The sequence below is a fragment of the Labeo rohita genome, chromosome 20 (assembly GCF_022985175.1).
Source record: "Labeo rohita strain BAU-BD-2019 chromosome 20, IGBB_LRoh.1.0, whole genome shotgun sequence".
Classification (NCBI taxonomy): domain Eukaryota; kingdom Metazoa; phylum Chordata; class Actinopteri; order Cypriniformes; family Cyprinidae; genus Labeo; species Labeo rohita.
Genome location: NC_066888.1, coordinates 20711610 through 20736043, shown reverse-complemented (window position 1 = coordinate 20736043; position 24434 = coordinate 20711610). Strand labels below are relative to the sequence as shown.

Sequence of the window (24434 nt, the reverse complement as noted above, 5' to 3'; positions counted from 1 at the left end):
GTGTGTGTGTGTGTGTGTGTGTGTTGTCTGTATTTCTTTGACCCTACAGCTCAAGCGTGTAAAAAGCAAAGCAATCCAATCGAGGCGTGATATTTCCGGGTCCTATGACTTATCAGGTGGTTGTCCGGTGGGAGGAGAGGGAGCGTGTGCTTTCTGTTTGAATACTTTCCTTGCTCTTGTCTCTGAACCCAACACACTTCTCCAAACTGTGTGAGGGAGTAGAGGGGAAGTGGTTTCTCAAAGTTGTCAAAACTTTCCTCTCTCATAACTGACATTTGACAGCATGGCAGGCGGGTCCGTGTCGGAGTGTAAGGAGTATTTGTTTAAAGTTTTGGTAATCGGGGAACTTGGTGTGGGAAAGACGAGCATCATCAAGCGATACGTACATCAACTCTTTTCGCAACACTACAGAGCGACCATAGGAGTGGATTTTGCGCTCAAAGTCCTTAACTGGGACAGCAAAACACTAGTACGGCTACAGCTATGGGACATCGCAGGTAAGGATGTGTAAATGGAATTGTGTTAAATCTAGGTTTCATTTGATAAACTTACAGATAAAGTGTTTTGTATATGACCACTCTTATAATAGTTATAAGGGTTGTTTTACGTGTCTCGACATGTAGCCTTCAGGCACGCACACAATAGCACATGACTCTTGATGTAATATGTTGAGGCTTGAGCGACTAATGATGGAAAGTCCGAGTTCATTCAGAGATTCGGTTCCTTTGAACAGTTCGTTTCAAAGAATCGTATACAGATTCAACTGATCTTATAAATCATGACGCAATTGCGTCATCGCGTGGTCTGCTATATCCTGACGTAGCATATTACACGCGATTAACCGTTCGAATAAAGATGATAAAAGATAAGTCTGTAGCACAGTTTGCTATTTGCATGTTTAGTTTCAAAAAAGTTATATTAAAAGTCTAAAATGTAAAGGATAGTTGAATTTCACATATTCAGTTTAAAACAAAGTCAGAACCTAAATAAGTTGCATTTACATTAAACTCAACATTTACTATAGCGTGTTTTCATGACTCGTCATCAATCGGCCATATTGGCGGCACTAAATGTAAACAATGCCACTGAACTGAACTGAACTTGTAAATTGTGCTGATTATTGCTGCTGAAACGGGTCAGTTATTGTTATGTTTTGGGCTGTACTACCTGGACGGACCAGGAAAAGCATTTGGTGAACTATAGACGGCCAAAAGTTAAAACAAATCAATGAGAAGAGTGCAAAAAACTGTCTGAGGAACAAAAGACGTTTGTGGTTGGCCAAACTGAACCAGGATTTCCAGGGCAAGAATTTTGACAACATTCATGCTTGTTCCTATCATTTCCGGTCAGGTAGGTGAAATATTAGGCTGATATCTTTATTAACAATGCTCGTACATATCTATACCACCTAATTTTAGTTTGTCAAAGTATCGCACACGTCCCTGTTTACAAAGTCCTTCTCTATAGACAGCAAAGACAGCAAAAATTAGCAGAACAACGTATTCAGTAGTACATTAACCGTGTAATCAGTGCTGTTGTTTACATCCGAGTATCACCAATATGGCCGTGCATCTGGGTAACTGACTAACTGCATCTGGGTAAATTCGTGACGTAAGTGCAAACCCTCTATTGTCATCTCTTAGCTGAAAAAGTTAAATTAAAACTTACTTTCCTCCTAAACCTGTTGTTAAAATCATACATATGTATAGACGCCCCATTTGACCACTACAAGCACGTAGATGCGTCCACTATCTTGGAATGGTCAACTTGACGTCATTCACCAAACTATAGGTTTGCAGACCAAAGGCTGTACAGGATTTTGGCATTTAGAATATTCAGGCTGCGTCCGAAAGCCTAGTCAGCTGACTTGCTGCCTTATCAGGCAGTGACTTTGAAGGCTGCGAAGGCAACTCTAGAAACAGTTTCGGACAGACTTCAGACGCAGCAGAATGTGACGCCGTTGCTAGGTTACCTAACGGTTAAGTTGTAGATTTTGTAGAAAAACGATCTAATACAGTTATATATAAATGCTTTAATAATACATAAAGACCTCAATGTCATTACCCACCAAAGGTCTGTGCGTCGGAGAAGACGACTGAGAATGGCAGCTACTTTCTGCTTAAATAAATAAAAGCACTGATGCAAGTAATATTGCAGAACAGGTCATTGTTATTAGTGGCTGTTTCGTTATTATTGGTAGTATATTGTAAATATTATTCTTATTCACTACTCATTTGAACCCTTTTAACATTTTTTTAAATACTATTATTACAAACAATATTATTTATCATGCTTTTTACACTATTACGATTCATAAAGTATATCATGGTCAAGATCTCATCTATTATATAAAGTAACAAGTCTAATTTCACCAGAATATCTTTATTTATATAGCCTATATGACGCACACGCACAGGATTGTGGGAAATCGAAGGCAACGAAGGATACATCTATGCTACCTTCAAAATTCTATTAGAAGAAGGTACCTCCGGAGACAGGAAGTGAAACAGAATTAGAATTACGTGCCTTGATGCCTTCCTGCCTTGGAATGCTGCCTCCGAAGGCAGCATTTTAGAGCTTTCGGACGCAGCCTCAGTGATTGGTATGGTGAATGACGTCAAGTTGACCATTACAATATGGCGGACGGCGGACGTATAGCAGCCCATAGAAACAGTTGCTAAGGAGGCACTTATACATATCTATGGTCAAAACGGTTAATCGGTTGTAAACGTATTTCAGGAAATTTTATTTGTAACGTTATACCACAGCATTCAAGACAAATCCTATGCTTTTACTATCAGCCCACTCATAGGTAATATTAAAACATTCAAAATATATGTTTTCTGTTCATTGGAATCGTTCAAGTGATTTAAAAACCGCCAGGACAGATTCATTCAGATTTGTGAACGAATCGTTCACACCGCGTTAGTGAACAGGTTCAATTGCGTCATTTAAAAGATCCGACTCGCAGAACGATTCGGACATAGTTTTGATTCCAAATCAGCTCACGGTTAGACACCCTAATGCGACTGAAAATGTAAAAAGGGAACTCCCGGCTGTTATGACTTTTGAATAAACGCAAAAATCCAGTTTGGGAAGAATGCGATAAACTTTCTGAAAGCCCAGAATAAGCGTGAGTCCCAGCTTACTGCGATCACGTTAGCGAACATAATTACTAACGCAATGTAGGTCATGTTGTGAGACCAAAGAGAATGGAGGGGGCGATATGCTTCATGCCACTATTATGAATATGTGAGCTGCCTATCTAGACATAATCTGGGACAGAACGTGCTTAATAAAATGTTGTCTCAGTAAGCAGCTCAGAGTTTTGAGACGCAGCCTGAATGGGCGTAAGTTTACCAACCAATCTTAAAGTTATCAAATTCCACATGCGTTATCTTTGTTGATTCGTTGGCACAAACAAACTCACAGTACCACCAGTGCTGGGTAACTAAACGTGCCTTAGTGAAAAGGGAAGTGAAATCACGTAACAACCGAAACCTTGACGTGACGTTGTGGAATGCAGGAAAGTCATAAAACAAGAACGCAATCTATTTTTGAGCTTGCTTTCTTTCTTCCTTGCTTTCTTGCTTTCGCTGTCTCCCTTGTAAAAATGATAGATAACGAGAGAGAACTGGACTAGCCTTTAGTTGCTTATAAAACCACGGAAGGCAGATTTCCTAGCACTCCACATTAAAAAAGGTAGACAGCTCTTATAACACTGCTTGTGGACCTTTAATGCACTTTACACGCATGTAAGTCTGGGATATACTACAACTATCTTTGTGTAGTATGTTAATATTTTTCCCACTCATACAATACATTGTTTGGTGTTTTGGTGCAGCTATTGTTTGTATAAAAAGTAAGATGAAATGCTAATAGCTTGTAATGTAAATCAATGAGATTTGTATGAGTACTTACATAAACACATATCCAGTTGAGGTCAAAAGTTTACATACACCTTGCAGAATCTGTAAAATATTAATTATTTTACCAAAATAAGAGGCATCAAATGCATTTTTTTATTTAGAACTGACCTGAATAAGATATTTCACATAAAAGATGTTTACATATAGTCCACAAAAGAAAATACAAGTTGAACTTATAAAAATTACCATGTTCAAAAGTTTACATACACTTGATTCATAATGCTGTGTTGGTACCTCAATGATCCACAGATTCCTTGCTTGTCCAGAACATTTAAACTGCCCGCTGTTCTTCGGAAAAATCCTTTAGATCACACCAAAATATCCTGTTCACGTCAGTACTAAATAAAAAATGACATGCATTTTGTATGATCCCTTTTATTTTGGTAAAATAATTAACATTTTGAAGATTCTGCAAGGTGTATGTAAACTTTTGACCACGGTATATTTCCAAATCATATTTCTTAGATACATGATGATAACATGATATTAAAATGTTTTGTTTTATAATTAAAACTGATGATAAATGCTCCTCAGAAGTCTTTTGTATCATGTTTGATGCATGCATTTCAACGTGGATTTTTCAGTTTATAGATAATCAAGTAAACCAGTCCAGTAAATGTTCTTTACTGGATCTAAATCTTAAAATATTAATGCTAATATAAAATTTATTTAAAAAAAATAAATAAAAACCATTAACGATTTTACAGCAAAAAAGACATTTGTACCACAACCTGAAGGTGGGCATTTTTAGAATTATAGTAAAAAGCCTTTTACTTAATAAAAAATGTATGAACTATCAATCAAAAGGAGGAAGGCATGTAGAGGATTGTTTACAACTGGTTTTTCAGCAAAGGTTTGATCATGTTGATAATTTAGACGCCTTAGAATTTCATGTATGAAATATGTTCTAGTAAGCTTTATAGAGTTAATAATATACTTAAGGATTCAGAATGACTCAGCATTTTCACCCTGAAGTGCTTGTGAGACATTGGAGAGCTGTCTGTCTGTAATCTATTCACACACTCTCTCTCTTCCCATCGCTGCTGTCATTAGAGGTAGACCCACACTGCAATCTCTATATTTCCCCAAAGACAGATTATGCCTTTCCACTGCAGTATTCCTCGAGCACAATAGGACCATGGAGGCATGTGTAATTCAATATACTGTACCAACTGTCCACAGCAAACAAATGGACAACTTTAGGTTTCAATTTAATTTCAGTGTCATGTGCGTCAGCCTCCTGTGAAATTGAATTGTGGGGATTTGTAAGGCCGGGATGGTTTATGTGCATCTGTGTTTATAGGTCTAAATAATGATATATCACCTTATCCCTTACCTACACTGCCTGCACCCTAAACTCTGGCATGATACAAGTATACTTTCAAGTTGAAATATATCTCTGATATGCTTTTTAAAGCCATTTTTTTTTAATAGATGTTATGAATGTCAGTCTGACACAACTTACAGTGTTACTGGGACACAATGCAGAGACAAAACATCTGACATCTGTTCTTGGTTACACACATGAGTCACTAACATTCTTGGTTCACTATTATGAAACTAAACAAGATGTAAAGAAGAGAAAATGTGCATGATTTAATTGTCCGTATTTAACCAAGCCGGAAAAGTGATAGTTCATACCACAGGATGTTTCAAAATATTTTTTCTTGTGAAATTACCTGGACATTCCGGTTGTTCACTAAAAATTTAGGCAATTATGAACAATTAGTACAGGCCCTACACACGTTCTTTTACAGATAGTGGATATTAAATAAAATTAGGTATATTTTATATCAAATAAAAATGTGTATAATAGGGCTGGGTTCATTCATTCTCATTTTTACAAAACAATATCGATTCTTAAATCCCAATAATCGATTAGTCTAGCCTATTTTCAGTTAATGAACGGAGCACCTCCCAGCCAATACATCAGCCAATAAATCTCAATAAACCTTGCTCTTTGTTACTTTTTATATGGAACAAAGTCTCAGATTTCAAATTCTGTTCATTTTATTACAGTATATAAACAATAAATACCACTATTTAAATTAAAAAAAAAAAAATTTCAAAAAACTACTTGGAGTAGAAATATAATTATGTACTAAATGTAACTTTATCATTATAAAAACTTTATTGAGTGTAATTTAAGCGTTTGTATACAAATCAGATTTAACCTTCAGTATTATAGTAATGTAGTACAACTGGCTCTCGTGTATATTTTACATCATTAGTTGAGAGATTTTTTTTTTTTCGTTTAAAAAATTTGGCATGTACTGTACATGATTATATATCCAAAATAATCGATATTGATTCAGAAATTGAGGATATTTACGTAAAAAAGTACAAAACAAAATGTTAAACCATAGAATTGCAAACAAATATACAGTGTCTCTACCGAAAGAGCTATAAACCTATAAAAAACTTAAAGCCTGCCTTTAAAAGCTGTTTTTAGGAGATTGAGTGGCAGTGTTTCATCAGCCATGGATTGTCCTTCATTTAGATGCCAGTGTTCCTTTAAAATAGAGTTTATGTTCCCTTCTTCCTTCATTGCTTTCTCACTCAGCCTTTTATTCTCTCACTCCAGTCTTGGTTGTCACAGTGAGCTGCAAGGACAACGTCAATGATGTGTGAATTACACAGGTTGCATTCTTTCAGTCGGTACTGTATGTGGGTGCATGTGTGAATGTGTCTGAAGCACAGCTGGAATACCGTTCCTTACTGTATCAAGAATGTGCATCTCAACTGTTCGCTGTGACGTCCTGGCCCAGTTCCCAAAGCTAGTACAGACCTGTATGATCCTGGATAAAGTTGATCAAAGTCTGTCCCATTTACGCATTTACTTCTACACTGCTAATTAACCCTGTTAATCATGCACATAATTGGTAGCTCAGTGGTACTAATCAAGTACGCTGTTTTTCTATAGCCACACCGACTAGCGATTACGATAATGACCCTGAATTGGATGACTGTAATCAAGGCCTTCTGCAAATACGTATGTGTCGGACCCTGACTGAAGCCAGGGGCTCACCCGCCTACCTTGGCCCAGAATAGCAAAGCTCCACTGGGGCTGTCTGAAAGGGACATGCTTATTACAGACATGGAGCTTTAAAGAAAGTCTTAACCTCATGCCAAAGACTGGCCTATCTATCTACCTATCTATCTATCTATCGTTATATTGTTATATCGTTATATCGTTCTATCTATCATTCTATATGTATCGTTCTATCTATCGTTCTATCTCTATCTGTATTTATCGTTCTATATCTATCTATCATCTATCTATCTTTCTCTTTCTATCATCTATCTATCATTCTATCTATCATTCTATCTATCGTTCTATCATTTTTTCTATCTGTTGTTCTATCTGTTGTTCTATCTGTTGTTCTATCTATCGTTCTCTCTATCGTTCTCTCTATCATCCTATCTATCGTTCTATCTGTCTTTCTATATGTGTCGTTCTAGCTATTGTTCTGTCGTTCTAACTGTATCTGTATTTATCGTTCTATATCTATCACCTATCTATCTATCATCTGTCTATCTATCTATCATTCTATCTATCTATCTTTCTATCATTCTATCATTTTTTCTATCTGTTCTATCGATCTATCTATCGTTCTATCATTTTTTCTATCTGTTGTTCTATCTGTTGATCTATAGTTCTCTCTATCGTTCTATCTGTCTTTCTATATGTATCGTTCTAGCTATTGTTCTGTTGTTCTAACTGTATCTGTATTTATCGTTCTATATCTATCTATCACCTATCTATCATCTGTCTATCTATCTATCTATCTATCTATCTATCTATCTATCAATCGTTCTATCTATTGTTCTATATGTATCGTTCTATTGTTCTATCGTCCTATCTCTATTCTATCTGTTGTTCTATCTGTCTATCTATCTATCGTTCTATCGATCATTTTATCGCTCTGTCATTCTATCTGTCATTTTATCTATCTGTGTCTTCTTGTTCTATCGTTCTATCTATATATCTTTGTCATTTTATGTTATTTTATCTGTTGTTCTCTTGTTCTCTTTCTATCTATCTATCTATCTATCTGTAATTTATTCTTGTAATGGAATTTTTCAGCAGCCATTACTCCAGTCGTCAGAGCCATATGTTCCTTCAGAAATGAATCAGATTTATTTTTGTTGCTTTAAATAGATTTTCCTTGTTTTTGTTTGTTTGTAGAAAAGTTTTCTAAAATACAGTTACAGTGTTCTCTGTCAGTATTGGGTGGTCTTTGGGGGTGTTGATTGCAGATAGCCTTTGCCCCAGTGGCGTGAAGCCTCTGTCTCTGGTCATTAGCTGTACTGTTGGTTGGAGATGTAACAACGGCCCAAAGCGTCTGAAGTGTGTTGATGTTCCACGGAGTGCCAAAAAAAATATGCAGCTGGCTCGTCTGGCTTGGATTGTTGCCATAGCAACACACCCACAAGATTGTTATCTTGATAAAGGCCATGCAGGAGAAACTTCAGGTTGCCATGGCTATGGACAGCGAGTATCCCTGTCTCACTTCGCCACCACCCTCTCTTTTTTCTCACTGTCTCAAGCTTTTAAGTAATCATCTTTTCAGAATCACCATAATTCACATTAGCAGTCATATTTAGAAGTACACAGATTTGTTGTGACATCTAACCAAGAAATTAAACAATTTTGTACTTTAAAATGTACGTACAGTATGAAAAATGCTGCTGGTCAGGTTACAATAATAGTTTCAAAATTAAAGCATGTGGGGCAGCGACATAACACCCTCTTTATATACATCAATTGATTGTAAAATACATATATACAGTTATTTTAATACACATCTTTTATAAAAGGCATGTGTATAACGTCTGAAACTTTTTACTTTGACCCAGTATATTGCAAACTGTTTCCTAGAAATAACTGAATAGATTTATTGAATTTCTCGTCCACATATGTGAAAGCAGTGATTCCTCATTCACTTGATATAGTGCATTTATTAATGCCAGTGCCACTTGTTGTGGTTTTAAACAGAAGTATCAGAAACTGCTATCAGAATAAACCTTCACTTTCATTAAGACTCACTCAGTGTTGTCAAAACAGTTCATTGTTAATCATATTTATTGTAAATCATTAGCTGCTATTGACCTCTCAAAATGTTGATTGGCCCGTCTCTATTGGCGTCATGCAGTCAAAGCTTTTGTTTACCTCGGGTCCCTTTTTGCTGTTGAGAAACTGTCAGTTTGTGTTGTGCTATATTTGCACATGCTACAGGCGGGTCGACATCCCATCGATTCTTTCGTGAATTGTAAAGACAAGTCTATTGATTGGTGATAAATGGAGATTGATTCTTGACATTGCTTCCCCAGAGGGGAGTATAAGGTCTCCCACTGCACAATTATTGACACCATCATTTCTGACCCTCTCATTCCCTGCATGAACAGTTTGGAGCGTCTACATTATTGATCAGAAGCACTCAGAAAATAAGGAAAAATAATAAAAACTACCCACCATCACTGTACCATACCTGTCAAAAAGGGGATAGTTCACAAAAAAATGAAAATTAGCCCATTATTTACTCACCCTCCAGGCATCCTAGGTGTAGATGACTTCCTTCTTTCAGATGAATCTAATCGGAGTTATATTAAAAATTATCCTGCCACTTCCAAGCGTTAGAATGGCAGTGGGTGGGTGTTTCTCTTCATAAGTCCAAAACAAGTCCAATAAAGTGCATCCATCCATAATAAAAAAGTGCCTCACATGGCTCTGGGGGTGAATAAAGGCCTCCTGTAGGGAATCAATGCATTTTGTAAGAAACATCCATATTCAAAACATAATAATCACTTGAATCTATCTTGTGCCAAGATTTTGAAGTCTAAACACTACATTGTGTAAGAATTTCTGCAAGCGGAGTGATACAAAAGATGAAATGGTTGGAGTTCTGTTATCACTGTAACTCTTCTCAGCCAATCAGTTCTAGAATATTACACTCCTCTCGGCCAATCATATACAGTTAAGGTCAAAAGTTTACATACACCTTGCAGAATCTGCAAAATGTCAATTACTTGACCAAAATAAGAGGGATTATACAAAATGCATGTTATTTGTTATATGGTACTGACCTGAATAAGATATTTTTTACAGAAAAGACATTTACATAATAGTCCACAAGAGAAAATAATAGTTGAATTTATAAAAAATTACCCCATTCAAAAGTTCACATACTTATTTCTTAATACTATATTGTTACCTGAATGATCCACAGCTGTGTTTTATTTGTTTAGTGATTAGTTGTTCTTGAGTCACTTGTTTGTCCTGAACAGTTAAACTGCCTGCTGTTCTTCAGAAAAGTCGTTCAGGTCACACAAATTCTTTGGTTTTTCACCATTTTGTATTTGAACCCTTTCCAGCAATGACTGTATGATTTTGAGATCCATCTTTTTACACTGAGGACAACTGAGAGACTCGTATGCAACTATTATAGAAAGTTCAAACGCTCACTGATGTTCCAGAAACAAAAACAATGCATTTAGAGCCAGGGGTGTAAACTTTTGAATGGAATGAGGATGTGTACATTTTTCTTATTTTGCCTAAATACCATATTTTTTCCATTTAGTACTGTCCTTCAGAAGCTACAGAAGATTGCTTCCCATATGACAAAATAAGTTAAATTTACCCGGATCTTTACATTAAAAAGTTTTCACCCCCCGGCTCTTAATGCATGTTTCCTTCTGAAGCATTAGTGAGTGTTTGAACTTTCTGTAATACTTCCTCTGTAACATGTTTCCCAGAAGACAAAATAAGTTATAATTTACCCTGATCTTAGTTTAGTTTAGTTAAGTTGGATATTTAAGTCATATATATATATATATATATATATATATATATATATATATATATATAAACAAACCAATGAAACCAGTTGGATGGTTTGTCCACAAGTCTGTCAGGACTTCTTCTTGCCTATAGAGAAAGTAAAAGTCTTAACAAGCATAACGTGACTACGAATTGTTTTCACAGTCAAAGAAGAAGTGCATTTCTTTGAATTGCACCAACTAGATGAATTTGAAAAATGTCTTTCTTGGCTTCTTCATTTTATTGTAATTTCACACGCCCTTCAGGGAGCCATGGACCAGGGAAAGCACCTTTGGTTGTGAGACTATTACATCACACTGTGGCTTCTTCTCAGTTAATACAAGAACTTACTACTCCATTTGCCTCTTTCATGTCGGGCTAAGCTTCAGCTTTCACACCATTCTCTCAGCAGTTCTCTTTTTCTCTTTCGATAAGTAGCCGACTTTCTGTGAAGCACTGCAGGTACTGTTCGCTTGCTCAGTCAGACATTACTGGTCTGCTATTTTTCTATAATAGCACCACACACAGAGAACCATTAATTCTCAGAAAATGCCAGTTCACAACAGCATGCGCAGCATATTGTGGCGTAAAGTATTGATCAAGAGTACGATTCTGGCCCTTCACATGCTGTTTCTAGGAACTAAAAGCGGTTCCGGGATTTTTTTTTTTTTTTTTTTTTTTTTTTGACTTGCTCTGTGACAGCTGGCCCAGCGCACCAAAATGCATTCGTGAGTTCGTATGCGGCTGATCTCTGGGTATTCAGTATCTTTAATTCGTCAGAACGAGTTTTTAAAAAAGATTTTAGGGCTGTGTGCCCAAAATGGACTGGGAGCCAAAAATTAGGTTCTGTCTACTTGTGTGTCAGCCCTCCCGTGTGTTCACCTGAGGTTAAATGGTCTAAATTTAGACCAGCAATCAAGAGCAATTAGCTGCTGAGAGACCCAAGGAGCTTTTGGCGTGTGAAGTGCGTAGCTGAACGAGCGAAGATAATGGAACTGAGACCGTTGGGGGGTGAAATGTGCTCTATGTTTCAATGCTGATCACTGAAAACCAAATATAGACATCGGAAGGTGCATGTTATAAACCTACCGTAATGTATGCAACCATAGGGTTAGACTGGGACAAACATTTGGCCTTGTGAAAATCCAGCTGGTGTGACCCACATGTTTCTCTGTAAATGTTTTGAGGGCCTTTTAGGGCTTTTAAATTAGAATAAATAAGTAAATAGCAAATCTACAGTCAAACCAAAAATTATGTAGACACCAGATATTATTTTTGATATTTTTTTACTAGTGGGTGCAGGACACTGTAGTTCATTTATGTAAGTGAGGATAGCAACATATGTGACATATTATACCCAAAACTTCTTCATACAGTGGATTACCAGTAAAATTAATACAAATTTGGGACCAAAAAATATTCAGACACTGACCATGTTTGCTTAAATGTTTTGTTCTTTAATTGCTAATGTGACCTTTTTACACCAAAGACTGAACAAACTTAAGCATTGCTTGTTAATTGGTCTACAAAGTATTGATAGTTGTGTAAATATTGTTATATTAAAGGCTAGTGCACACTGAGTCTGAAATTTTCACATGTTAAAAATAAACACGACGTCACGTTATGGCAGTCACATTTACACACTGCCTCTGAAACTTTTGTCTGTCATAAAAAAGTTTGGATCGAGTTTGATTTTCTGTGTTTTTCGCATCCGTAGCAAGCATTTTGAGAGGTGTTTTGACCGTTCAGAGCCACCGTACAAGCGAACGCCAAAATCCAGAATTGCGTCTGACAAGTTTGTTCACTTCGTCTCACAGCACAAAGCACTGTAAAGGTTCTTGTACACTAGGTTCACAGAAATGACTGATCTTCTTTATAATATGTGGCTCCAGTAACATTCATCAAAGTTTTACTCCAGCAAGTTTACTGACATTCTAAAGTAAACTTTGAATCACCCGGGATAATCCCGCAGCTCCTAAGGGAGGTGCCAAGCGGCAACCTCCCGGTCTCCCTCTTGAAGCCAACACGGAAGGGACTAAAACTGCAATTCATCGACTGGCCGCTAGAGACTGGCTGCAAAAGGGAGTCAATCCCATAGACTCCCTATGTTAAAATGCCTAACTTCACAGCAGAAAAAAATGTTTACAGCCTGGTTCAAAAAGTGGTTTTGGTCTATATAGCTATTTTGCCCTTCATGTCAACTGTGAGGGGGGTGAATTTTTTTTATAACTCATACGTTTAATTTATATTAAGCCTTAAAGTTCTGCATAATTTATGGTGTGGCCACTTGAGTGACAGGTGGATTGCCGCTGCTGTCACCACCGTCGCACTAGGTGGGCGTGGTTTCAGCAACCAGCTCCACCCATGTCCCGCCTATTTGCCCATTTTCGACGTGCAGTGATGCGATTCCAAGATGGTGACGGCCGACTCTCGCCCACTAAGAGCTTCAAAAATGCTCTTCAGAAACCTAAGGGTGACGTCACGGACACTACGTCCATATTTTTTTACAGTCTATGGGAGGTGCACACAAAAACTATCTTATAATTGAATGGACCCAAGTCCTTTCTTTTTCTCTTTTTATGAAGAGAGTGGACAACAAAATCATCCTCACTGCTTAAAGATTCCATTGTGCATTGTTTTGCAAATTTTTCCCGCAACGGATGAAGTAATACGCATCGGACTCGGTGTGCAAGGTTTCTGTGCGTGTTGAAATTTTAAAATGATGAATATGAAAAAACGCATACGAAAATTTCAGACTCGGTGTGCAGTGATCTTAACCGTTGTCTGAATTTTTGGTTGATTGTAATCTATTACATGTCTTTCTATCAAAGTTATCTGACATTATCAAGATGAATTGGTTTAACTCGAAGTTCTTGTCATATTTTATTACCATTTTCTAAACTATAGTGAATAATCTGTGATAATGTGAGAAATGTTGAAGGTGTCTGAGTAAATTTTGGTTTGACTGTATAACAGTTGATATTGTTGATTATGATGCGGTTAACTATAATAATATTGCCTAAAAAACACAGACACACAATCATAATGTTTATCATACTGGTTGCTAATATAGCCATAACAGGCTGTGATGACCAGCCATGATGTTTGGAAAAACAGTGTTCTCGCCTGCATCATATTGCTTGAATATGCTGTATATTTCCACCCAAGAATATCTAGACATTTAAAGTATCTTCCACAGTAAAAATGAATTTTACATATACTCAGTGCTATTTGTACACAGAGAAATATCAATACCCTTCAGCCTGTTGGCATAGAAGCGAAAGATGTGAATCTTCTATCTCTCTCTTATCACAAACACACACGCATTGCCTCGCTGCACTTCCCCAGCATCTCTCACACTCCGAAGAAAGAGAGAGAGAGAGTGAAGAACAAAGCAATGTCAGGCATTACAGACAGGCCTGTGATCACAGTCTTCCTCTGTCTGAACTCTGATCTGAGAGAGTGGTTTGGGCTCTGGCTTAACTGCTGCATAAACACTAGACTGCCATTCTAGCGTTCTAGACTCACAAAACTGCTCTGAAGTCTTTTCGTTCCTATGGGAAACAGGCAGCACACTGCCACAAGTCACTGATCTGATTCTGAGGGGTCTAGGTTACTTGATGCTAGGTGTTCACAACCCGGTTTTGAAAAATAGCATTTAGCTTAGCATACCGCTAAAAATATACCAATTAAATGCAGCATTATGCAAAAGCATTCAGTTAATCTTGCTTTTGCAGAAATGCATCATTATTTAAGATACTCCCAAGGAGTAATTAATTACACCCTCATGTTTTTCCAAACCTGTAAAACAGTTGTTCGTCTTTGGAACACAAATTTGAAATCTTAAATTATGAGAGCTTTCTGACCCTGCATAAACAGCAATGCAACTGACTTGTTTAAGGCCCTGAAAGGTAGTAAGGACATCAGTAAAATAGTCCAATACTTTCTGTGCCAAGAAAACAAAAATAATGCCTTTTTTTTTTTTTCTTTGCACACAGAAAGTATTCTTATAGCTTCATAACATTACGGTTGAACCACTGATGTCACATGGACTATTTTAATGATGTCCTTACTACCTTTCTGGGCCTTGAACGTGTCAGTTGCATTGCTGTCTATGCAGGATCAGAAAGCTTTCGATTTTCATTTGTGTTCTGAAGATGAGCGAAGGTCTTACAGGTTTGGAACGACATGAGGGTGAGTAATTAATGACAGAATTTTCATTTTTGTATAAACTATCCCTTTAAAGTATGTAACAATCACAGTAATCGCAAATGATTGTGATCAGTTAAAAAAAAAATCACGACAGACCTAGCGTGTTTCTTTGTTTCAGTATGAGATCTGATTTGGTCTCTATGAAGCATGTTCACTGTCTCTTTCTATTATTTTTCCTTTCTTTAATTGTCTGTTGCTTGTCTCCCTCTTGTTGTCTTGTCTTGTTCTTGTTCTCTTTCATTTTTCCCTTCTCCTCACCATCTCTCAGTTTTAATGCCTTACTGTGTTGTATCAAAAAGGAGGTCAAGCTCTGTTTTTTCCTTTTAAGCTAGTCAGGATAATTGGCAGATCCAAAAGCTGTTTCTTCTTCTCATTTTTTTCTCCATTCTTAATTTGTAACTTGATCTCTTCCGTAATCGCTTTCACAACGTGCTGGTTTGTACATTGAAAAATGCACACTTGAATATAAAAGCTTGTATTCTCTTGATTTTTGCATATCTAGGCAGTAAATGTAATGACATAAGCAAGTGTGGTGAATTTAGGTGAGAGGGATATGAGAAGAGTGTGTGCGCTGAGTCAGTTCTTTGATGTGTTATTAGCAACTACCGCTGGGCGAATCTTTCGCTGCACTCTTCCTTTTTTCTGTCCATCTAGCTTTCAAAGATTTTGCGCTGTGCTGGGCTTTATCCCTCCCCAGGCAAAATGAACTATGAGACTGAGCAGCACATCTCAGACTGATTGTGACCAGAATCACTCAGACTTTAAGTTCTCTGTGCTGGAACACGAGAGCACAGTATTGCAGTGATTAACATAAACCCGCTTTAATTAGCAACCACATGTCTCATTAACTCCCATTGCATGTTAGGAAATTCACTTCCAGAACAAAAATGTACAGATAATTTACTCATCCCCTTGTCATCCATGATCGTGTCTTTCTTTCTTCAGTTGTAAAGAAAGTATGTTTTATATTTCAGTATATTACTTTATATAGTGGACTTCAATGGTGCCTGCGAGTTTGAACTTTCAAAAATGCAGTTTCAATGCAGCTTCAAAGAGCTCTAAACAATCCCAGCCAAGAAAGAATGGTCTTATCTAATAAAACGATTGGTTATTTTCTAAAAAAAAAAAAAAAAAGTACAATTTATGTACTTTTTAAACTCAAATGCTCGTCTTGTCTAGCTCTGCGTGAACTCTTGTGTATTCCGGTTCAATACAGTTAGGGTATGTCGAAAAACTCCCATCTCATTTTTCCTCCAACTTTAAAATCCTACATCACTGCGGAAGTACCGACCCAGTGTTTACAAAGTGAACATGCAATAAGATCAAACACTCTTTAGAAAAAAGTTAAAAGAGCAATGAGATGGGAGTTTTTCGACATACCCTAACTGTCTCGAACCGGAATACACAGAGTTCACGCAGAGCTAGACAAGATGAGCATTTGAGGTTAAAAAGTATATAAACTGTATTTTTTTTTTATAAAATGACAGATCCTTCTTCCTTGGCTGGAATCATTTAGAGCCCTTTGAAGCTGCATTTAAACTGCATTTTGGAAGCTCAAACTCGTGGGCACCATTGAAGTCCACTATGTGGAGAGAAATCCTGAAAGGTTTTCCTCAAAAACCATAATTTCTTTACGACTAAAGATAGAAAGACATGAACATCTTGGATGACAAGGGGGTGAGTAAATTATCTGTACATTTTTGTTCTGGAAGTGAACTTCTCCTTTAAGCTGAATTTCCATTGGTTGACCTCTCTATCACTCAAACTAATTGTGCTTTTATTATATGTTTGTTTCATGCTTAGGTCAAGAGCGGTTTGGCAACATGACCAGAGTTTACTATAAGGAGGCAGTGGGTGCGTTTGTTGTTTTTGACGTTACTCGAGGCTCTACGTTCGAGGCTGTTTCAAAATGGAAGCACGATTTGGACAGCAAGGTGAAACTGGCCAATGGCAACCCCATCCCCTCTGTTCTTCTCGCCAATAAATGTGACCAGAAAAAAGACGGATCCAACAATTCCACGCTTATGGACAACTTCTGCAAGGAGGCTGGGTTTTTGGGTTGGTTCGAAACATCAGCTAAGGTAATATACACTCATTCTGTGTTTGCTTATCCACTTAAATGTTTGTTTGTGCTGGGTTAAAGTGAAGGAGAACTTGTCACAAGACATTTTTGCTAAGAATAGAAGCTTCTTACTACACCTTTCCTCTCTAATCAGCTCAGACGACCATGAAAGCTGCCATATTAGATCAAGTATTTAAGATGGCTGACATTCTCCATGGTATTAGGGCCAAAACGGCACCACTGAAGCAGTATTAAGAACATTAGCCACTCCTCATGCCTGAATCACCAGACGTGCAGTGTGTAACTTGTCACGTGAAGGAGCGGGATGTGTAGGATTTTTGAGGGAGAAATTTTTCAGCTGCTGAAACTTTTCCCACTGATTTAAAAATGTTCACAAAGCTTAAAGGGATAGTTCACCCAAAAATGAATATTCTGTCATGAATTACTCGCCCTCATGTTGCTCCAAGCCCATAAGGCCTTCATTCATCTTCGGTACATAAATTAAGATATTTTTGATGAAATTCGAGGTTTCAGACCCTCCATAGACAGTAATGCAACTGAAATGTTTCCAGACCATTGTTAAAATAGTCCATGTGACATTAGTGGTTCAAGCTACGAGATACGAGAAATGTCCTTACTACGTTTCTGGGTCTGGGAACTTTTCAGTTGCTTTGTTGTCTATGGATGGTCAGAAAGCTCTTGGATTTCATCCAAAATATCTTAATTTGTGTTCCAATTATGAACGAAAGTCTTACAGGTTTGGAACGACATGAGGGTGAGTAATTAATGACAGAATTTTCATTTTTGGGTGAACCATCCATTTAAATATAAAATTTTATTGATACAGCTATGTTTATAGATTGACAGAGTGCATTGAAATACATATTATTATTTATTTTTTAAACTTTTTAAACGTATTATTTTTTTTAATTTTTTTTTATTAAAATTAGTTATTTTTAATTTTTAAATTATATTTAAGATCTTTAATTGAAAGAAATTAATATTTTTATTCAGAAAAGATGCACTGAATTGATCAAAAGTAGCAGTAGAAATGTTTATAATGTTTACAAAGATTTAAATTTCAAATAAATTGTTCTTTTGAACTATCTAAAGAAACCTGGAAAAAATGTATCACAGTTTTTTTGTTTTTAAAAAGTAATAAGAAATGTTTCTTGAGCAAATAAGTATTTTAAATTATAAATATATTTCACAATATTACTGTTTTATTGTGTATTTGATCAAATGCAGCCTTGGTAAATATAAGATAGTAAAAACATTAAAACATCTAACTGACCACAAACTGAATGGTGTGTGTGTGTATATATATATATATATATATACTATATTTAACTTTGATTATTTATGCCATTGTGTTTGTGACATGGAAGCCTTGTTGTCTAAATAAGTCATTTTTCTTGGTGCCTGCAGGATGCTGACTTTTTACATGGTTTTTATTATAAATGGTTGTCATTCCTGACTAAGATCCATAGTCACATATTTTACTGTATCAGCTGAATCTTAAAAACACTGCAAAAGGTAATGAAATATGTGTGTTTAGAGTTCTACATCAGCAGTTTCTTTGACATTTTTTGCACATTAATCTCTTTCCTACACATTTGAGGGATGCTAGGTGAATCTGGATAAATTAAGTTTGCTAAAGAGAAATACTCTGGAATGAAAGAAAGAAAGAAATGAGAAACAGGGAGGAGGAGGAGGAGGAGAAGGAAATGTCTGTTTGTTAATTCCAGGGAGTACAGTGTCTTTAGGAGTGTGTGATGTGATTGTGTAGGTATTTAACTCCCTGTTAAATTGTACCCCTTGAAATGCATTTCCAAGTCACACGTTTTGGCCTTAAATATATTGTGACTGTGTCTTGCTATTTAAAAAGCGTTTGTTCGGTTTCTGTCTGTAGCAGTGTCTGGTCTTAACTGTTTAACAGAAGGTGTCTCATCAGTCAGTCTGCATAAGCACATGTTTCTGAAATAGATCTCTCCATTAGGGATTCAAGCACACAGATGTCTGGCATGGAGCTCTGGCACCTGTCGTGTGTAAGTGTGTGTGTGTGTGTGTGTTTGCGCGATTGTGCACGTGCATGTTTGTGTATGGTAAATGCGTCGGCTCTCATCTATCGGGACCTCCTCGTGTTCAATCAAGCCTCTATGCAGACTGGTCTAAAGATCGGTTCTTTCTCTCTCTCTTTTATCTGCTACTATCGCTCCTCTCCCAGTGGACTGCATGTGTATTTTGTTTTTGCACCTTGCCCCACTTTTTTGAACAAATGATAATGGTAGATAGATAGATAGATAGATAGATAGATAGATAGATAGATTGTAAGAAAGTTTAAAATAAGAAATAAAATCACATTGTGAGATATAACAATTGTAAGAAATGAAGTCACATAAAAGATATTTACATATAGTCTACAAGAGAAAACTATAGTTGAATTTATAAAAATGACCCTGTTCAAAAGTTTACATACGCTTGATTCCTAATACTGTGTTGTTACCTGAATGATCCACAGCTATTTTTTTGTTTGTTTATTTGTTTTGTTTAGTGATAGTTGTTCATGAGTTTCTTGTTTGTCTTGAAGAGTTAAACTGCCCACCGTTCTTCAGAAAAATCCTTCAGGTCCCACAAATTCTTTGGTTTTTCAACATTTTGTGTATTTGAACCTTTTCAAACAATGACTGTATTATTTTGAGATCCATCTTTTCACTCTAAGGACAACTGAGGGACTCATGTGCAACTATGCAAATATGCAAAAAATATGATATTTAGGCAAAATAACAAAAAACAGCTGTGGATCATTTAGGTAACAACACCGTATTAAGATAAAAAGTAAACTTTTGAACGGGGTCATTTTTATAAATTCAACAGTTGTTTTCTCTAGCAGACTACATGTAAACATCTTTTATGTGCAATATCTTATTCAGGCCAGTACTAAATAAAATATAACACGCATTTTTGTATGATCCCTCTTATTTTGGTAAAAATTAAGATTTTGCAGATTATGCAAGGTGCATGTAAACTTTTGACCTCAACTGACCTCAATCTTGTGAAAATTGTGTTCATTTCATGCATAAAACAAGAAAATAAAAAGTGCACACTGAGCAAGAAAAATAAAAACATTATTCAAATTACATTCTTCAAATAAAAAAGTCTTATCATGTACATTTTTGCTTGTAAAGAAAATGTGTAAATGTCTTTTTAAGAAAGTTTAGACATTTTGATTTTTGCAGTTTTGTCATCATTGTGTGTGGGCAGACCAGTAGGCTACAGCACTTCTGTAAGCTCTTTAGTTTTAATTGATTTATAATTTCATAGCAAGCCTTTAAATTCAAACAAGCTTGTAGATCTCTAAATGCCAATAATTTCAACCAGCGTTTCTACCAAAAGAGTTCACAACAGGACACCGCCCTTTAAAACCAGCAAGAGCACAGAACACTTTCTGAAAGCCATGCCTCAAAACACTCTCATGATGTTCCTAGCAAGCTTGAAAATTCAAGTTACTTACACAGCTCACAGCAAACGAATAGTGTTCCATAACAAAATGCATTTGCATTTTGATTTACCTTTTTTTTTTTCTTGGACATCAATTGTCTCATAGAAACGGTAATTGTCTCTCAGCATGGCTGCATCACCTGTATTGTGTTCAGTACTCTGGGTGAATGACAAATATGGATGGTTGGCTGTTGCTTAACCTTTCTGCTTTCTGCCCTTTTCCTCAAATCAGCTTCATTCACACTCTCGCTTTAAAGCCACAGACTGCTTAGGGATAGAGGAATCTAAATGGAAAAACAGTGAATTGTCTCAAGAACGATGAGAAGAAAGACATCGTGTAGGCGGGTGCCATCAATCCAGCTTTCTCAAAAGCTTCACTAAGCACTCAGTTTAGCTTAACAAGTTATGTCTATTGACCGTTCTGTGAATGATCTCAGTATTTTAGAAAGGTTTCAGTGTTTTTACAAACCTAAGAGATATTTTGAAGATTTACTTGAACAGTTTTTGAACATTCATTAAACCTCATTTGGGTTTAAACAGCAATGGACCTTGTTGATTTTCACTGTATAAAGCGAGACATTCTTCAAAATATCTTCTTTTGTGTTCTGCAGAAGAAAGTAAGTCATACAGATTTGGAACAACATGAGGAAGGATTTTCACATAAACTATCCCTTTAACATTTGACTCTGTTCAATGCAGGAGAACATCAACGTAGACGAGGCTGCCCGGTTCCTGGTGGAGAACATCCTTCTCAATGATAAAGGTCTTCCATATGAGGAGAACAATGGTGACAAGATTAAACTGGACCAACAAACAGTGCCTGCTGAGAGCAAGTCAGGATGTTGCTAATGTGGATGCTCTTGTGTGTCCCATCATCTGAGGTGGAATGGAGGCCTGGGACCGAGCTTGACAAATCCCCCAATCCCACCTCATCCCAAACCCCTGCCACGGATGACATACATAACCAGGGGTCGACAGTTTGTGCTCTAAAGGGGGAGAAGACATCACTGCCAAAGGACAGATGATCAGATGAAAACATCTTTCTGATGCTTTTAATGACCGGTTTCTCTCTCTCCTTCTTGTTCTGTGCCATGTTTGTCCTTTTAATAGTGTCAAGCAAGTTACTTCAGTGTGTGCTTGTTGTAATATTGCTTAAAACGAATGAAACTAAATGGGTGTCATAGGACCAGGCAAACACCAGTAAAAGTTCTTAGCTGAAATTAAATTAAACTAATGCCTTTGTCACAGAGGGTGAGCTGTTTTAATGGTTTCTGGACTATTTGCATCTGCTGCTGGGAATCGCCACCCTAAATTTTTGCAGGAGAAAGTTCTCAAGATGTCAATTCATGGCAAAATGATACATTCCCAGGGCATTTAGTCTGTTGTGAAGATCCAACCATCAGTCTTGAAGCTCTTACCACAAAATATTTTGATTAAAAAAAAACCCCATAAAAATGAAGATATCTGTAGGAATCATGGGCCGATGAGCATGTGGTTCAGAGTAAGATCATGTTGGGTTTTTTCAGGCTTGCACGTGTTAATATTAAAATATGTTTATTACTTGTTTTTTAATTGGTACTCAATGAGGGATCTGAGCATTTGCTCTGTCCATGGCTTTATTCTAGAATTACCTGAAGGCAAAGATACATTTTAATATGCTGGAACAAATTTGTCAAGTTTGCGAACAAATGTTTGTTGAAGTTACAGTGACGGAATAAAACTTTTTAAACTGTTTCTAGTCTTTTCTTGTGTGATCAGAGTGTTTTCACGACGCAGTCAATTAATCAGCCATATTGGCAGCACAGAACGTAAGCAATGCCACTTAGCTAAATGGAATGCACAAATTGTGCTGATTATTGCTGCTGAAAATGGTCAGTTATTGTCATGTTTTGGGTTGTACTAATTGGACGATCCGGGAAAACATTTGGAGTACTACAGACTAATTTATAACAAATCAAGAAGGAGAGTGCAAAAAACTGCCTGAGGAACAAAATGCATTTGTGGTTGGCCAAACTGAACTGGGATTTCCAGGGCAAGAATCTTCACAACATGTGTTTGTTCTTATCATTTCCAGTCAGGTAGGTAAAATATTAGGCTAATGTCTTAATTAATACTGCTTGTACGTATCTTTACCACTTATTAACTTTAGTTTGTCAAACAATTGTGCCCTTTTCTGCTCAGTAAGTCCTTCTCTATACGATTTAGCAGCTTCCACACATTTTTTGGTTATGGTTTAGGCAGCGTAAGTTAGCAGAACAGCGTATTCAGTAGTACATTAACCACACAATGCTGTTGTTTACATCTGAGTATCTCCAATATGGCCGGTTTTGGGTAACTAACCATACTGTGATGTAAGTGCAAACCCTCTATATGTGAAAGGATGTGCCTTAAAATGTTAAATTCTAACAAAAGCTTTACAAGTATGATAATATGAAAATGTGGCGCTTTTTATTTTTTTATGCAGTAGTACTTGGCTGTCTTTTCCAACCTGCATGAGAATTCAGAATGCTATTAAAATCCTGGATTCAGTGCAGGTGAAACATTGCCGTAGGTCATCTTTAGATGGAGGATGAACTCTGTATGATGAGAAAAGGGGACAGCATCAGCACTTTAATACACCCCTTAGGTGCTGTAGCTGTGAGTGCCATCAATTTCAGAAAAATCATAAAAACAGTTGTGTGCCAAACATGTATGAGGCATTGGATAGACTAAACATGTATTGGAGAATGGGTTTATTAAAGGGATAGTTCAACCAAAATTAAAAATTCTTTCTTTAATTACTCACCCTCATGTCATTCCAAACCCGTGAGACCTTCGTTCATCTTCTGAGCTCAAATTAAGATATTTTGGATGAAATACAAGAGCTTTTAAGGCACATTCAAGGCCTACAAAGGTACAAAGAACATCGACAAAATAGTCTATGTGACATCAGTGGTTCAACTGTGATTTTAGGAAGGTATGTGAATACTTTTTTTGCACAAAAAACAAAAATAACTACCTTATTCAACAATTCTCCCCCGAGTTACCCCGAGTACCATGACACATGTGGTGCTTCGGATGTAAAATATGCGTGCACTTCGCTTTGTTTAGGAGCAGAGGAAAGCATGCGCATACAATGTGGTACTCTCCATAATCGTGAAGTCGGTGACTCTGGGAAGAAGGGTTTTTTTTGCACACAAAAATATTAGCGTAGCTTCATAAAATTACTGTTGAACCACTGATGTCACATGGCTGTTTTGTCAGTGTTCTTGGTCCCTTTCTCGGCCTTGAACCCTGAAAGTCTAGGATCAGAAAGCTCTTAATTATAGAAATATCTTAATTTCTGTTCCAAAGATGAACAACTTACAGGTTTGGAACGACATGAGGGTGAGTAATTAAAGAGGTCACCGGATGCCCATTTTCCACAAGTTGGTATGATTCTTTAGGGTCTTAATGAAAAGTCTCTAATATACTTTGATTAAAAATTCTCAATGGTTTTGTAAAACAACACCCTTTTTACCTTGTCAAAATGAGCTCAGCAAAAATCATCTCATTCTAAGGGGTTGTTCTTTTAAATGCAAATGAGCTCTGCTCACCCCGCCCCATCTTCTCTCTGTGGAGTGACGATCTTGTTTACTTTAGCCGCATTTAGCCAGCTAAACTTCCTAACTACCACGTTATAAGGAAAAGCGATCGCAAAGATTCATAAAAAAACGCTTACACTCACTTCTGCTGTAAGTGAAGCTGAATCACGAATGATTTGCGCGAACATAGATGGATATATGTAGATCGGGAGGCGCATTCCATTCGCAAACAAACATAATCTACTGCATCTTCAGCTGCTCAGATGTCGGGAGTAAATGACGACCACTATGTTCATTATTACATCCAGCAACACAACACCTCAATCGCTCAATCTGAGATATTCTTG

The 24434-nt window shown here is 36.8% G+C and overlaps 1 protein-coding gene across 1 annotated transcript; it reads left to right on the top strand.

Annotated features, from left to right (window-relative positions):
• Positions 1–127: 127 nt before the first annotated feature.
• rab32a (RAB32a, member RAS oncogene family) lies at positions 128–22258 on the top strand. Its single transcript, XM_051138405.1, has 3 exons — positions 128–497; positions 16765–17042; positions 21224–22258. Exons 1-3 carry the CDS (start codon positions 284–286, stop codon positions 21371–21373), a joined length of 642 nt encoding a protein of 213 aa, XP_050994362.1. The 5' UTR covers positions 128–283; the 3' UTR covers positions 21374–22258.
• The last annotated feature ends 2176 nt before the right edge of the window (positions 22259–24434 follow it).

What these genes read in the sequence shown, in the direction of transcription:
- rab32a (XM_051138405.1), top strand. Translation starts at nt 284, where the DNA reads ATGGCAGGCGGGTCCGTGTCGGAGTGTAAGGAGTATTTGTTTAAAGTT. An exon ending in ACAGCTATGGGACATCGCAG is followed by an intron (nt 498 to 16,764) that starts GTAAGGATGTGT and finishes TTTCATGCTTAG; the next exon opens with GTCAAGAGCGGTTTGGCAAC. An exon ending in GGTTCGAAACATCAGCTAAG is followed by an intron (nt 17,043 to 21,223) that starts GTAATATACACT and finishes TGTTCAATGCAG; the next exon opens with GAGAACATCAACGTAGACGA.